Genomic DNA, 17052 nt, shown 5'->3' on the forward strand with positions numbered 1-17052 from the left:
ACCTAGAAATTTTAGCACCTAAGCCTTATCCATGATTGTACATATATCGCTGATTTTACTCTGTCTGCATCCACACACAATAGATGTCTGCATCACCGCCTCCGGTGGCCCCTAGAAAGCATTCAGGTGTCAGAGTCATGATAATGCCGGGAGAGCAGCCTCCTCCTAGTGGCCTGCCCATCTACACAAATTTTGGCAAAGGTATATTCATCTGCCTAATGTGTATGTATATGTGTGAGCATCTGCTCTTGCCACAAATATGTGTTGTTATTCTGTGCACATGTTGTCCTGCTGCTTGCAACTGACTTAATATAGCAGGCTTGGTTTTATTTATATATCCAAGTTTGCTTTAATGGCTTTGTTCTTCCTCTGCTTAGAAAAGGGTGCCAGTGGGGAGTCAAATGATACATCTCTATTGAATGCAGAGAGAGAAGTGGTATGTACATGCATAAATCATTTTGATATTATGTTTTTATATGTGTATTCGGGCAAAAGGGTTTGTGAATAAAGCTTACAAATAATCAATAAGATGTTAAAGTCAAATGAGAGGAGGCCAACTGTGCAAAGAAGTTTAAAGAAAGTATGTGGTCCCATCAAGTTTATGTCAGTGTACTGTATTTATGCACAATCAATACAGCAACCATACGATATGGATGGAAATGTAAAATTTTCATTCTTAAGTATGTAACTGATAAGTCTTGAGGCTCTGCACGGGAGGTGTAGATCACAAAGACAATTTAATATGTCCATGTATAGACATATTAAATTGTCATATTAAAAAACTCTGTACTGGGTGTTTACATTTTGAATAGTGGACATCAACATATGCTAATATAAAATATGTAATGCATATGATGCTTGGAATAAAAAGAGTTATGTACAGGATGTTAGTTTATACAATACAATACAATATTATTTTAGACGTTTAGTTGACTTTTCTGTTTACTGATATTACAGTTAACCACAAGCAGCCCTACAATAGCCATATTAAGAGTTAATACAATATTTAGTTGCTATAAAAAGAGGTGGGGGTTTAAAGTTGAGCAAGAGCCTGTGACAGATAGGAAAGAGGTGATTTGATTCAGTCCTGAGTAAATGGCAGGGACTACCTCTGGAAGTTTAATTGACCAGGCCCACATCATCAGCTGAGCTTCCCAATGTGACCAATAGTTATTTATTGCAATCCGGGACTACAGCCCTGCAGTAAGAACTACCAAGTGGAGGTTATTATGTTCAGTTTGTTGGTTAAGAAAATGAGAGGTGTTTATCCAACTCCATGGTAATATTTGAGGCTGTAGTTTGTGGTGATGCTGTTGTATTGGATTGAATTTGATAAGATATTCATATGGCGGATGAATATGAGGAACAACTTAGAAGATTGCACATAAATCAATAACTCTTTTACACATTCTCAAATATTTAACAGTATAAGCATTACAAATGTAATTATTGCAGGGCTATTGCTTTGAATTGCATACACATGTTAGCATACCATATGTTGAATGCAGCTTTTTAGTTTCACCTCCTTGTATGTTGTTTGACTCACTAATACCTTATTAAATTACCAGTAATATTAACTGTTAACTTAAAAAAATCACTTGCTGTAAGTTGCTCTGGTAAATGGCTAAAACACAGTATTTTTCTTTAGGAGATTATGAACCACTGCTTTGACGACGTGGAGCGATTCATGTCACGCTTGCAGCAGACAGCTGAGGCCCAGAGTGTTCTCAACCAAACGAAGAAGAAGAAAAGCAGAAAGAGCAAGAAGAATAAGGACCAAGATGGTGAGAGTTGTTCTTCCATTGTATCAGCTATTTTTTGGGTCCATTTGACCCAAAAAATATGTACAGTAGTCAGATGATATGTCTAAGGTAGGTTTGAAGTTTGAAGAAATGGAGATCAGCTGGCGGCAGAGAAGGACAGAAGTTGGAGGTGCTTGGCAGGAGATTGGTTAGTGCTGGCTTCTGGTACGACTGCAGAAGAAGAGTAGAGACAAAGGCAGAATAATGGCACACTATTGTACACGCTGGAAATTGCGTGTGGTGCCAAAAAGTCCTTCAGATGATTCTTAAAATTCTTGCATACAGCAAGCATGAACAAGAAACATGACAGAGGAGATACTGAAGCTGGGCCCAAGTCAATCCAGGGACATTAAGAAGCACCATTAAAATGTATTTTTAAAAACTTCAACTAATTTCAAATAAGCATTATTCACCTGTTTATTGTGTTGGGTCGTGGCCATCCAGTCGTATGAACATGGTCAAAAAATTCACACCAGACATTTTTTATATCCTGTTTGCATCCTGTTTGATTATGAATACATAAGTTACCTCGATGGCATTTTTTACTGGGACATGAAGATTATTAGAAAGAAAAGCAAGAAGATTTGGTTTCTTCATCATTGGACACTATAAATTGCAAGTATGTGAATAGGAGTTTGAGTCAATCTGTCTTCGCCCTGTGTTGTCAGAGGCAACGTGACCCAGGTTTCTGGCCAGTGTTTGATAGGATAGGTGTGGCCCTAGATAAAACTAAAGATAGTGAACATATACATGTATTAAAAATGTAATAGAAGATTGTTATTAGTCACTACCACTGGCTTTGTTTTGTAGGAGTACTTGCTGAAACACGCTAGAACAAGCACTCCACACCTTTACTTGAAGACGTCATAGTGTTTCTGTTTTCTTCCCTAAAAAACCTGCTATATAACTTGGATTTGGCAGCTTACAAATTGTTCTAGATAATTAAAAGACTTGACAAATGATACTGACACCAACGTACTGTATATCAAGTTTGAAAAATCAATGCATGAATAATAACAACAGTGATCGTGGTTTTGTGTCTGTGTTTCATATGCAAGCTGTTAAGTTGTAGCTGTGATGGTGCTCTTCTGTGTGCAGATGATTTGTTGACCCTGAAAGCTTGCCCTCCATCAGAGGAAGAATTTGTGGACATCTTTCAGAAAATCAAGTACTCCCTCTGTCTTCTCGTAAGCCTAGATTAGTCATAATTGAGCATTGAGTAACTCTGGAAATGTACAAGTAAATTATGATAAAACCTCTGCAAATGAAAACTCAAATGAAGCCATTTTGCTGGATTATTTAGGACCGTCTAAAGTCATCCATCGCAGAGCCTGATGCACCAGAGCTGCTGCATCCCATCTTTGTGCCTCTTAGACTGGTGAGTCTTTCTAATGTTTCATTTAGTAGTTTCTCTTTCTCTGTGATACTGACTGTAGCAACCATTTCTTTCACAGATGGTGGAAACCACTGGAGGGCCAGCGTTAGGTTCATCGGTGGTCAGTCCTGCTATGACCAGTGGTGCTGTTTCACTGCTTCAGAAGCACCTGACTGAGGAGGAAAAACAGCTGTGGACTTCCTTAGGACCTAACTGGATTTCAAGCTGGTCTGTGTGTTGTGTGTGTGTGTGTGTGTAAATCTTGGTTTGAGAGTGTGTTATGTTGCTCTAACAAAATCTTCTTGCCCTTTTTCCAGTTCGCACCTTAGTGTGTCTGGTTCTCCATACTCACCTGTCTTCCTGGATGGGTGGCAGCCTCAGGCCTATAACTCAACGTGCCAGCTTATTGAAGATCCCATCACGTCACAGCACAAACAAGATGCTTTCAGGGAAAGTAGGCAGGCGCAGACTTTACACGACCAAGCTCGAAGGACAGCGGAGGGCCATGGTGCAGGCACTGATGAAGTGTAAGTCTGTAGGCATTGAAAGAAGTGTTACAGATCAAGGTATAATTATGTTTTCATTACAGGAGGGACACTGCTAGCCAAACACTTTCTTAATGGTTAGTATATTGCCTAATAAAATCAGTCTGGAGGTTATAAAGTCTGAGTATGACTCATGTCAATGTCTCACATTAGAAATTAGGATTATGATATCTGAATTTGTTAAATGGGTTCACTTGTTTTAAGCATGTTGCATATTATCTTTTAAATGGCATTTCTATTTTCAGAGAAGGAAATTGGCTCCCACCAGAGGGAGAGAGACTTTACTGCTGCAGTTATGACTTTGTGGCAAGAAACAGCAGTGAGCTTTCTGTGCTACAAGGAGAAACACTAGAGGTACACACCCATAATTAGAAGTAGATAGGTGGGGAGGTGGGGCCGCACCTGTAAATGTAGATATATTCTTGGAATGTATCACAAAAGTTGACTGAACTTTCTTTAGGTTATTGAGTCATCAAAGAGATGGTGGAAGTGTCGAAATCGCTTTGACCAGATCGGATTTGTCCCCTCCAATATCCTGGAGCCTCTGTCTGCACTGAATAACACTGGGAGAGACATCCCAGTGGTACGCAGAGAGTCACAGGTGCAAGTACAGACACAACACACACATCCAGAGCTTTGATACAGTGCCTCAAACATTGCACACACTGGGGCTTTTTGTCTCATGCAATCTCAGTTTTTATTAATTCCTGGCTTTCCACAACAGAAGACTCCTATTTACCCTCGGACAAAGTACTTCTCATATGCTTCACCAAACCAATTTGGGACCAATCCTACTGCTACAAGCCAAATGCGACCACAGAGTATGGTTTTACCATCTGCAACAACAAAGGAAGAAAACAGTGAGCGAGGTAACATGCCCATACATGCTGATTATGAGCAATGGTAAATCATGTGTACAAACATAAAAAAGAACTTGTTGGAATATCAGTTCACAAACATATTGGATCTCAGGAGCTTCTTACGTTCTTTCAGCATATAACAGCAGTAGCAGTTAGTTTCTCATCTGTCACTTAAGTGCTACTAAAGTCCTGTCTCCAGCAGACACACATAGCTTTATTAAGATGCTCCTCCTAGCATGTTGTTGCTCTAATTTCTAAGAGGAAGAAGCTGAGTGCTGTGCCCCTGTATCTCCATGGAACACCATGCCACATGACACTGCTGATGTCTTTGACACTATATTTTGTTAGTTAGTAAATGGCATATTTGATGCAATTGAAGGCAGTGCCAGTCAGATTTTTAAACATCTCAGTCCTACAAAACACTGGGACAATGCTGATAGTAAATACAGAGATATCTGGCCATACTCAAACCTCAGTCCATGTGGTGTATAAATTATTAGAAATTTTGTTATAGCAATTTTTGTAACACCTTACATGAACACTAAACACAAAACAACCCTGGAGGTTGAGCACTAGTCATAAATTGGAGAATTGTGTTAAATTGGTTTGTGTGTGTGTGTGTGTTATTTTGTATTATATTTGCAGTCCTAAAAATGAATGATGAGCTTTTTTTCGGCGGTTAGCTGGGAAAAGAGACTCAGTTCGTCCGCTGGTGGTTCCCCGCACCGCTGACACTTCTTCTCCCCTGAACTACCACTCAACGTCTGCCGAGGTGGAGGCCTGGCTCACCGCCAAAGGCTTCAGTCAGCAGTGAGTGTGCACTGATGGAGGAAACTCCAGCTCCAGACCTCCAAAAACCTGATTTAGAACAAGGCTAGTTTGTAGAACCTAGTAATCACTTAGTAATCATGTTGTTCTCAAGATCCACCTGGGATATCAAGTAATACAAAAGGAATATCACATCCAACATGTCCAACACTGGTTACGTGCCTAAATGACTCAATCTATGCGTTTCTATCACTGATTATATTATTACCCAGATTATACTGAAATAGTTTTAATCTAATGAATGGAATTCTACTAAATGAAAATGATCCAAGAGCATTATTGACTCCACTGTACCAGGAAATGTAAAATAAGAAGTGGATTTTATTGGTCAAGTGGACTGCCTTGGCTTCAGTGAGTTGTATGGGGGGTGCTTATTGAACATTTGGGTAATTTGGATTTGAAGAACAACAAGACAATGTAATCTCCACGGTTTGTTGCATTACATACTGTATACAGCACATGCAGCTTTCAAATGAACAGTCTCTGATTTTGTTTAGTGTACAATAGCGCCCTCAAATGTCAAAATGTCCTCCCTGCCAGTTTTTATGTATTGCAACTTAACTGTGAACTGAGGTGAGTTGGAGTTGAACATAAACAGTCGGCTAAGAGGACATTTATGGGTGCTATTAATTCAATTCAATTCAATTTTATTTATAGTATCAAATCATAACAAAAGTTATCTCGAGACACTTTACAGATAGAGTAGGTCTAGACCACACTCTATAAATTCCAAAAGCCCAACAATTACAGTAATTCCCTCAAGAGCAAGCATTAGCAGTGGCTATTGCGACAGTGGCAAGAAAAAAACTCCCTTTTAGGAAGAAACCTCAGCAGACCCAGACTCTTGGTAGGCGGTGTCTGACGGGGCGGTTGGGGGCGTGATGAACAGTGGTGATAACAGTCACATTAGAAGTCACATTGACTTTGAAGGTTATCGTGGAAGTTCATGTCATAGCAGGGGCACATCGTGTCATACTGAGTAGTGCAGTCTCCTATACCGGATCCTGACTACTCTGTGCATAGGAACATCACAGCAGGGCGTTGCGGGATGTTGGCGCTGCAGAGCACGGGGAGGCTGCGGATGCAGCAGGACGCAACAGGATGCAGCCGGGAAATGCAGAGAATCGCAGAGCATAGCTCTGCGAAGAAAAAACATAAGGACTCCGGGAGTAAACTCCCCAGAGCTAGATTAGTAACAAGAATTTCTGGTACAGGATGCATACAAAAGTAACAAGTAGAGATGAGAGAGCAGCTCAGTGTGTCTTAGGGAGGAACAGCCTCCCGGCAGTCTAGAATTGTAATAGCATAACTTAAGAGAGGCAGGTTAAAGAGAGGTGCCTGGTCGGGCTAGAACTCCCCCAACCGGGTCGGGCTGTACTGGACCGCCTCCCTCTACTCTCGCTCGATTATTAATTATACAGTATAGAAAAAAAAAACTGATGACTACGAGGAGAAGCAGTGGGCGGGTTAGGTGGACGCTTCAACTCCTCGTCCCCTAACTATAAGCTTTATCAAAGAGGAGGGTTTTCAGTTTACTCCTAAATGTGGTAACGGTGTCTGCCTCTCGAACCCCGACTGGGAGCTGGTTCCATAATACTGGAGCCTGATAGCTGAAGGCCCTGGCCCCCAGTCTACTTCCAGAGACTCTAGGAACCATAAGTAGCCCCGCATTCTGGGAGCGCAGTGCTCTAGTGGGACAATAAGGTACTATGAGCTCTTCTAAGTATGATGGTGCTTGACCATTTAGAGCTTTGTAAGTCAGGAGGAGGATTTTAAATTCAATCCTATATTTCACTGGAAGCCAATGCAGAGAAGCTAATACAGGAGAAATATGATCTCTTCTCTTAGTTCTCGTCAGAACACGTGCTGCAGCATTCTGGATCAGTTGGAGAGTCTTAATGGACTTATTTGGGCAACCTGATAATAAGGAATTGCAGTAATCTAGTCTAGAAGTAACGAATGCATGGACTAGTTTTTCAGCATCGTTTTGAGACAGGATATTCCTAATTTTGGCAATGTTACGAAGATGGAAAAAGGCTATTCTTGAGGTTTGTTTTAAGTGGGCGTTGAAGGATATATCCTGATCAAAAATAACTCCTAGATTTCTGACAGCAGTGCTGGAGGCCAGGGTAATACCATCCAGAGTAACTATATCTTTCGAAAACGAAGTTGGCGGTGCGTTGGTCCTATCACAATAACTTCAGTTTTGTCTGAGTTTAACATCAGGAAATTGTGGGTCATCCAGGATTTTATATCCTCAATACACGTTTGAAGTCTTGCTAACTGACCACTTTCATCTGGCTTAATTGACAGATATAATTGGGTATCGTCTGCGTAACAGTGATAGTTAATCGAGTGTTTCCTAATAATATTACCTAGAGGAAGCATATATAAGGAAAATAGAATTGGTCCAAGCACTGAGCCTTGAGGAACGCCATGGCTAACTTTAGCGTGCTTGGAGGGTTTATCATTAACATTAACAAACTGGGATCGTTCAGAGAAATAGGACTTAAACCAGCTTAGTGCGATTCCTTTAATGCCAACTAAGTGTTCCAGTCTCTGTAACAGGATAGTATGGTCAATAGTGTCAAATGCAGCACTAAGATCTAGTAGAACAAGAATGGAGACAAGTCCTTTGTCTGCAGCAGTTAGAAGGTCGTTAGTAATTTTCACCAGTGCCGTCTCTGTGCTATGATTCTTTCTAAATCCTGATTGAAAATCATCAAATAGACTGTTGCTATGTAGAAAATCACATAACTGATTAGCAACCACCTTCTCAAGGATCTTGGATAGAAAGGGAAGGTTAGATATAGGTCTATAGTTTGCTAAGACCTCAGGATCTAGGGTGGGTTTTTTCAGAAGAGGTTTTATCACAGCAATTTTAAATGACTGTGGTACATAACCTGTTAGTAAGGACATGTTGATCATATCTAATAATGAAGTGTTTACCACGGGTGGCGCTTCTTTGAGTAGCCTCGTTGGGATGGGGTCTAAGAGACAGGTAGACGGCTTAGCTGAGGATATCTTTAACATTAATTGTTGAAGGTCTATAGGATAAAAGCAGTCCAAGTATATGTCGGGAGTCGTCGTTCTTTCTAGCGGTCCTGCATTTAAAGATGAACTGTTAGAAGTTAAGGGCAAAAGGTGTTGAATTTTATCTCTAATTGTTATAATTTTATCATTAAAGAAGCTCATGAAGTCATCACTACTCAGAGCTAGAGGAATAGATGGCTCAGTAGAGCTGTGGCTATCTGTCAGCCTGGCTACAGTGCTGAAAAGAAACCTTGGGTTGTTCTTGTTTTCTTCTATTAATGATGAGTAATAGTCTGATCTGGCCTTTCTTAGGGCCTTCCTATAGGTTTTCAGACTGTCTTGCCATTCCAAACGGGATTCCTCCACTTTGGTGGGCGCCACTTACTTTCGATGTTTCGTGAGATTTGTTTTAATTTGCGAGTTTGGGAGTTATACCAAGGAGCTAATTTCCTTTGCTTTATCGTCTTCTTTTTGAGAGGAGCGACAGAGTCTAAGGTCGTCCGTAGGCAAGTCGTAGCACCGTCTACAAATGTATCAATTTGAGAGGGACTGAGGTTAACATAGAGGTCCTCTGTTATGTTAAGGCAAGACATAGACTGGAATGCTGTAGGAATATTTTCCTTAAATTTAGCTATAGCACTGTCAGATAGGCATCTAGTGTAGAAGCTGCTATCTGGTTTAGTATGGTCAGGTAGCAAGAATTCAAAAGTAATTAAAAATGATCTGATAATACCAGATTCTGCGGAAATATTATTAAATCCTCAATTTCAATACCATATGCCAGCACAAGGTCGAGGGTGTGGTTAAAACAATCGCCTTGTGCACACCTGACTGAAACCGATTGAATCCAGTAATGAGTTGAAAGCAGTAGTAAGGCTATTGCTGTCAACGTCCACATGGATATTAAAATCACCAACAATAAGTACTTTGTCTGATTTAAGGACTACACATGATAAAAACTCTGAGAATTCAGATAAAAATTCAGAATACGGACCTGGAGCTCGGTAGACAACAACAAATATAATTGGCTGTACTGATTTCCGTGTTGGATGTTGAAGATTAAGAACAAGGCTTTCAAAAGAGTTATAATTTAGTTTGGGTTTAGGGTTAATTAACAGGCTTGAATCAAATATGGCTGCAACTCCCCCTCCTCGGCCTGAGCCTCTAGGAATTTGAGTATTAATATGACTGGGAGGGGTGGCTTCATTTAGACTAACATATTCTTCATGGCCCAGCCAGGTTTCAGTAAGACAGAATAGATCAATTTGATTATCAGATATCAATTCATTTACGAGTACTGCTTTAGAAGACAAAGATCTGATATTTAGTATAAAAATAAAGAAGTAGAGTCTTAGGAGGAGATTAACTTAGATTTCCTTTAGATTCTTCTCTCTGACAAAGACGAAGGTTATAGGTGAACTTCAGACAATGACAGCTCTCTTGAACACTGATTTTGTTCCTTCCTCCTCTGTTAGGACAGTTCAGAGTCTGGGCATTTTAAATGGAGCGCAGCTTTTTTCCCTGAATAAGGAGGAGCTCCGCACTGTGTCACCAGAGGAAGGTGCAAGAGCCTACAGCCAAATTATGGTGCAGAAGGCCCTTCTCGAGGTTTGTAACCAGTTTCTTTCTGGGTGTACTCTGTTTCCTTGTGTGTGTTTGCGTGGGTCCATGTGTCCATGAGTGGTTTGTTTGCTTAACCTTGACTTATACAAAGACTTTGACAAAGACTAAGACATTGTTACTGACCTACATTTACTAAAACATTGTTACCTAGCAACCACAAAATGCATACAAGTTCCTACAGACCTCATAGGTCGAAAGTTGCAGGGAGTAGATTTTACAGTTGTTAATTTCTAGAGATCCTTCTTGTTCTTGGTCTGGTACTGAAGGAATTTCATAAGGTTTACCCTCTTAGCATTCCGCCCCCTTTTTCTAGAGGGTTAGGGGTGAGGGACAGGGGAGGTTAAGGGGGAGAAAGCAGGACAATAGTAGATGAGCATTTAAAAGCTGGGAACATGAAGATGAATTTGAGATGCACTCAACAATGTGTGTCAAGTTTTACTAGTCATGAATCCGAAATAAAAATGAATCAAGTAATTATTAAATTAATTTAAAAAAAAGTGAAAGTGTGTAAGAACTTCATGATGGAAGTATATGATGGCCATTCACATGTTCATATAATTTATAACAATGGTCACAAATCCCTCCAAAATACCACATTAAGACACCAAGACCTTGAGGTACAAAATCCATGCTGTGATTAGAAATAAAAACCTTTTGACATTTGGAGATTTTTGTAAGAATTGCATTTTTGCACTTGTGTTCTGAAATCTGCTCAGAAACCCCCCTATTATCAATATACCTAGGAAAGCCATAGATCCTCTGAATGCCATAGAACTTTAGTTTGTGTTTGTAAAGTTCCATGAGGCTGTGATTATCCTAGAGATCACAACAAGTCATTTTATACAGTGACACAAGTTTCAAAAAATGGTCTCACTAAATTGAAATGGCTGCTATGGGGCCTACCATATCACATATGAATACAATTGGGCTCATTGAGTCCACAAGAGTTTCAGCTTTCCAGTCATACCCAATATATGCTCCAAGACTGTTTAGGGACCCCAGTATGCAGAATTATTTAAATACACAATTTTAGAACAGGCAAAACAACACATTTGTACTGCATGAGAAAAACTGCATAGTTTATGCTCCAAACGATATGGGAATATCAAGAAGGGGTTATGTCGGTAAAGGGGAGGCTTGTAGGTTCCCATAGAACCCATTCTCATTCAGATATCTTAAGGTTGGAGGTCAAGGGACCCCTTTGAATATGCCCATGCCAGTTTTTCCCTCGCCAAAACTTAGCTTAACTTTGGAGCATTATTTTGCTTCCTTGACAACAAGTTAGCATGACATGGTTGGTACGACTGGATTCCTTAGACGGTCTAGTTTCATACGATACCAATATCTTCACTTTACCTTCCTGAGCCTGCTACAGCCTCTTAAAACAAAAAGGTTGTCCAGGTCTGCCAGCGGTTCGTCGGATTGTTAAGGGTTAAAATGGGACTAAATGGGACTAGAATGTAAGTGCATATGTCATTTTTTAGGACAGTTTCAAATGAATAGAGTAAAACAGATTTTCTTTAGTCTTTGGAAGTTTGCCCCCTCCCCTCCCAAAAAACAAAGTTTCCTTGACATTTCTCTGTTAAATCACATTTTATCTTGTGTCCTCCTCAGGATGTGCACAAAGCCTCGGAACTAGAAACGGTAATGGAGAAACAAAAGCTGAAGATTGACCTGAAATCCGAGAGTGATGTAATGTGACAGTGGTATTAAAGATTTGGATGATGAATGGAGATACCTGTGGTATTGCATTTACTGGATGCACAAAGTGATGTTGCAGATGGGTTTTAATCGTTTATTCATACATGCTTTTATATCTAGTATGTGCTACAGATCTAGCAGCAAAAGTGCACTGTAAAGCTAGCTAGAGTGTGTCAGTAAAGCTCACTCACTAATACTGTGATTAACATTGGGACTATTATGTACTATAGATTTTTACATGTTTTAAACTTTAACTTTTTGTAAGAGTTTTACTTAAAGGTCCAATGACATGGCGTCTTTGGAAGCTTTTATATAGGCCTTAGTGGTCCCATAATACTGTATCTGAAGTCTCTTTCCCGAAAAGGATAAGGAGAAGATTCCAGATCGGCCGATCTGAGCTTTCATTTTCTCAAAGGCAGAGCAGGATACCCAGGGCTCGGTTTACACCCATCGCCATTTCTAGCCACTGGGGGACCATAGGCAGGCTGGGGGAACGCATATTAATGTTTAAAAACCTCAAATGAAATTTTCATGTCATGGGACCTTTAAGCTATTCTTACTTTTGATAACATTATAGTTTTTACAATTTTAACATTTCTCTCATCCTTTGTTTAGGCAATATCTAAACACAATACACATTCTGATGATTAGTTTGATGTGTTAACAACAATGGACTGAAATTGGTTTTTAGAGCTTTAAAAAAAATAAAAAAATGCAATCTGTTAAAAATGTTTATGACTCTACAGAACAGTGTGGTTTGATTAATTTAGAGTTTTTATTGCTTGCACATCAATCTGTATTAAGACAATGTTGCTTATTGCAGCCAAATGCTGTTTTAGACCAAATACACATTCGACTGATACATGATTATTACACTATTTTAGTCCTGGCTCTTTCTATGATATTCATTGGAGACTAAAATATTTCTGATTCTGTGTTTTTTTTTCATTGTGACTTTAGCTGTGGCTTATATCATGACATAATGTACAACACAGTAACATACGTGATAAATTGCTGTCAATGTATTGGCTTAAATAGAACTTAAATGATGTGTATTTTTGTATCATATCTGTGAGATTACTGCAACCCTTCATTCCATATTCTGACAAAGACAAGTTATATGATCAAAGTAATCACTTTTATTTAAATTATGAGAAGAATGCTGAATAAGTATTTCCATAATTGATATTATGTGCAACAGACTAAAGTATTTTCTTCCGCTGTATGATTGATTACAAAAGTGACACTGAAGATGTCAACATACTTACAATCTGAATCATTTATCATCATGTCATCATGTTACTTCCTTAATTTTTACACTGACAGCACCAGCACATTTTACAAATAACTCTTCAGAGGTCAAATGTTTTAGTGTAAACAGTGATTATTTGATTTTGGCTGAACTGCGAACAACTATTACTATTTCAGACAACTCCTGTCAAGGTTTGCACTTAAAACTGTTATTTCTTTTCCTCTTATTTAATTTCTATCGTCATTTAAAAAGGTAGAATGATTACTTAACAATTTCATTTTTACAATAGTACTTGGTTACAATTTCAGTCAAGTATTATTATTACACTTATTTATTACACAGTATTTGAGGACATAGTTCAAGTAAACACATTACTTCCAAAACAAAACTACTACATATAATTGGTTAAACAAAAAAACATTTTACATATTACTTATTATTACACAACAAGGCTTTGCCAAAATGTCATATAATATTGCCAAAAAGGGGATTTCCGCCACTTAAAGATTTTTTCTCTCTGAGATGAAAAAAGTTATAATATTAACACAATTATTTGTGAATCTATTAGCCAGCTGGAGCTGATCATTATAGGACAGAGCAGCTACGTGGGGTGAAAGTCAGTTCTTTTTAAATCAAATTAGATCTTACTTTGTAAGATTACCTTTTGGTAATAAAATTTGATTTAGACATATAGTAAATTGTAACTTCATAGCAGTTTAGACTGTCCAGACCACTAGCTATTTAGATTGATTGTTAGCCACATGCAATACATTTAAGCTGTGAATCAGGTACTGAGCCACTAACAACTATTTCTGCATCCGTCATTCATGTTTAATTAAATGAATCCACCACGGCTCCACATTACACCTCAATGTTTCACACATATTATTGAAATACTGTATTTATCTGCTGCAAGGGTCAGAATGACAAATGATTACTACACACATTTCACTTTAAGGGCAAATTCAAACTTTTACTTGTATAGCTATAAAAGTAAGTGTGTAGTTGCTAATATAGCTTGATTTATAATTAAATGTCACATTTGTTTCAACAACAATCTTTGTGACCATAAGTGCACTTACTGAGGTAAATTATTTGGTAGGAAAACTGAATATGACTCATCTTTTTTAATCCCTGTGGTCACAAGAAACAGACCTCTGAGCCGCAAGAGAAGAGGTAGTATTAGGCTACTGATTCTCACTGTTTCCGGCTCTCAGAGTCTTCACACTTCACAGGTCATGGTCTGGTCACAGCAGTCCCAGTTCAGGAGCTCCGTTCTCTGAAACCACAGCTGGATCTCCCTCTGTGCCCCCTCTGGTGAATCACTGGCATGAACTACATTCCTTTAAATAACCAACACACGTAGTTGTTTTACTCCAAGACAGAAAAATCACATAAAAAAAGCTTCACAAGATGAAATACCTGGAAAGTGCCACAAAGTTATTGTTTAATGCTGTAACTTACTGTAATGAGATCAAATTACATCATGTTACCTGCTGACATGAAAGCTGAAATCTCCTCTGACTGTGCCTGCCTGGGCCTCCACTGGGTTAGTATGTCCCACCATCGTACGTGACGTCTGGACAACTTTGTGCCCTTCCCACACCTAAACAAAAATAAAACAACACATATATGCGCCCACAAAAACAAGATATTCACGTTTTAAAGAGATTTGAAAACCATACCTTTCATGGCTGTCAACCTAATGCAAAGGTAGAAATAATTCGAAAAAGAAGCAGAAATAATGTAAAATACAGGAGTATCCCACAAGGAGGCAGAAAGAGGAGTCCTCACCATGGCAACAACAGGCCCTGAGGTCATGTAATGCAGCAGGCTTGGATAGAAGGGCTTAGTCCTCAGTTCACAGTAGTGCTGAGACAGGAGATCATCAGACACCTTCACAACAGAGTCAGCTACAGTTAGAAATTAAACAGAGAACTTGCGCATCAACACAAACATCGACAAACCGATTCATTTCAGACTTCTTTACCTGCAACATTTTCAGGCCAACCAGCTTGAAGCCCCGCTGCTCAAACCGCTGAATTATTTGTCCCACAAGACGACGTTGAACTCCATCTGGCTTTACAGCAATAAGAGTCCGCTCCCTTACATCTGGAACACCTGGTGGGACAGCTACTTTACATACTGCTGCTGAGTAGCTTAATCTATAACAATCTATCATCATTTATTAGTTTTTTTATATTTAGTTATTAGTTGTTTCAGATTCTAACAATCTGAATCTGCAACGTAACTAAAGCTGACACATAAATGTAGTTAAAAGTACAATATTTGCCTCCAAAATGTATAGCAGCAGTGGCAGCAAAAACTGTCCTGTCTTGTTAGTAGTGTCCTGTACACTGTCCTGTGACTCCCATGACTGTCCCGGGACAGTCAGACACTGTCCTGTTTATTGGTGTTTTAAGTCCCCAACATCTCCTTCCAGACAACGCTGCCTGGAAGGCACTAGGATTAGGCAATGGTTATGGTTAAGGTTAAGGTTAAGGTTAGGTGCCTTGAAGTCAGTGGTCGCAGCGCTGCCTGCCTCACTGACTGACAGTCATGGAGTCACAGGACAGTGTACAGGACAGTGTCTGACTGGCCCGGGACAGTCATGGAGTCACAGGACAGTGTCTGACTGTCCCGGGACACTCCTCAGGACACTACTAACAGGACATGACAGTTTTTGCTGCTACTGCTTCTCAAAATGTCGCAGAGTAGAAGTATAGAGTTGCATACAATGTAATTACCCAAGTAAAGCACTGTACAATTACTTCAAAATTGTACTTCAGTACTTGAGTAAATGTAGGCTACTAGTTTCATTCCACCAATGACTCTCACATTTGAAGAGGACAAATATTTACTCCCACATGCAGGATAACATACACACACACACCGGATAGTATGTATTTAGATTAGATAGTTAGTTGCGCACAGAATAGGCCAGCAGCTGCTATAGGAGCTAATGAATAACTGCATGCGATCAATTACATACACACGTGACTCGTCACGGGACGAACCCAATCTACGGACATTTAACTTGCAGACTGGAGCCTGTGCCGGTAAAGTAGGCTCCATCGACTCGTTAACGGACTGTATGGAAGTTTCCTCCTGAGAAAAAGGTTCGGGTGTCGTACATGGTACTGTGCCTCGTCTATTACGCAGAATGCGCACTGGCTTTGGCACGATTACGCACACCGCGGGTCACCGTTTCTCAAGCATCGCTGTTACCCTCATCATCATCAGTATCTCCTGTGTCTCTAACCTATTTCCAGTTCATGAACCCATGAGTTTGGCAAGCGAATTTGATTTCGCAAATGCCCCCGTTAAGTTTAAACAACAAATAGGCTGAACGTTGAGCCTCGGAGGTAAAGTCTCTTTGACTCGGTGCCAAGCATGTCGAACAGTTATATATTCATTAAATCTAAAGAAATATATATTTAGGTCATAATCAAATGCTCAAAAAAGAAGAGATTTCTGACATAACTCAGGTTAACTTCTGAATTAAACTCAAGTCCCGAAAGAGTGCCATTTAGTTCTTTGTGAAAAGAAATGCGCGTAAAAGACCACAAGAAATGTACAAAGTAAAACCGACCGCCTTACTGACCAGTTGATATATTACATTCAGTCACTTACTTGATTTGCTCCTGTGCCCAGCAAATCGGTGTCCACCCAGAAGCGCAGTCCGAAACCCAGCTGATAGCAGACTTTTAGTAGTTTCTTGATTCCCGAAAAAAAACTGCTGGAGACATTTCTTCAAAATGCACCGCTGCAACATGACCACGTTTTGACGTGCGTTTGTCAGCCTGTAGAGAGGAAAGTAAACCCGCCTCAATCAAAACTCACGAGTCACCCCCGTCTGCCAACCTCCCCCTGATAGTCGATTAAAGTGTAACATCTTTAACTCCAGTGATGCCAGACGTGTGTGCGGTGTCTCTTATTTCTGCAGAATTTTTTTTATTCCAGAATTTATCAATGATTCCAAAACCTTTCACTTGTACGATGTATAATTCCATCCTTGGATTTAATAATAAAC

General features: G+C 39.6%; 2 protein-coding genes across 2 annotated transcripts; one reads left to right on the top strand and one right to left on the bottom strand.

Moving 5' to 3' along the window:
- Positions 1–143: 143 nt before the first annotated feature.
- Positions 144–11767, top strand: eps8l1a (EPS8 signaling adaptor L1a). The gene is given in 14 exon segments (XM_028599153.1): positions 144–201; positions 378–436; positions 1649–1784; positions 2901–2989; positions 3106–3180; positions 3257–3405; positions 3495–3704; positions 3968–4076; positions 4183–4329; positions 4447–4591; positions 5228–5250; positions 5253–5392; positions 9919–10051; positions 11681–11767. Coding segments are annotated over 14 exon segments (1560 nt in total).
- Positions 11768–13489: 1722 nt separating this feature from the next.
- Positions 13490–16888, bottom strand: nme4 (NME/NM23 nucleoside diphosphate kinase 4). Its single transcript, XM_028598820.1, has 5 exons — positions 16653–16888; positions 15010–15140; positions 14814–14915; positions 14513–14625; positions 13490–14362 (listed from the first exon to the last, which is right to left on the bottom strand). Exons 1-5 carry the CDS (start codon positions 16792–16794, stop codon positions 14242–14244), a joined length of 609 nt encoding a protein of 202 aa, XP_028454621.1. The 5' UTR covers positions 16795–16888; the 3' UTR covers positions 13490–14241.
- Between the last annotated feature and the right edge of the window lie 164 nt (positions 16889–17052).

Source organism: Perca flavescens, chromosome 15, assembly GCF_004354835.1.
Source record: "Perca flavescens isolate YP-PL-M2 chromosome 15, PFLA_1.0, whole genome shotgun sequence".
NCBI lineage: Eukaryota > Metazoa > Chordata > Actinopteri > Perciformes > Percidae > Perca > Perca flavescens.

Coding starts and splice junctions, on each gene's coding strand:
- nme4 (XM_028598820.1), bottom strand. CDS start 16,794: ATGTTGCAGCGGTGCATTTTGAAGAAATGTCTCCAGCAGTTTTTTTTC. Junction 14,916..15,009: donor TTGGCCTGAAAATGTTGCAG/GTAAAGAAGTCT, acceptor TCTGTTGTGAAG/GTGTCTGATGATCTCCTGTC. Junction 14,363..14,512: donor TTCAGCTTTCATGTCAGCAG/GTAACATGATGT, acceptor GGTTATTTAAAG/GAATGTAGTTCATGCCAGTG.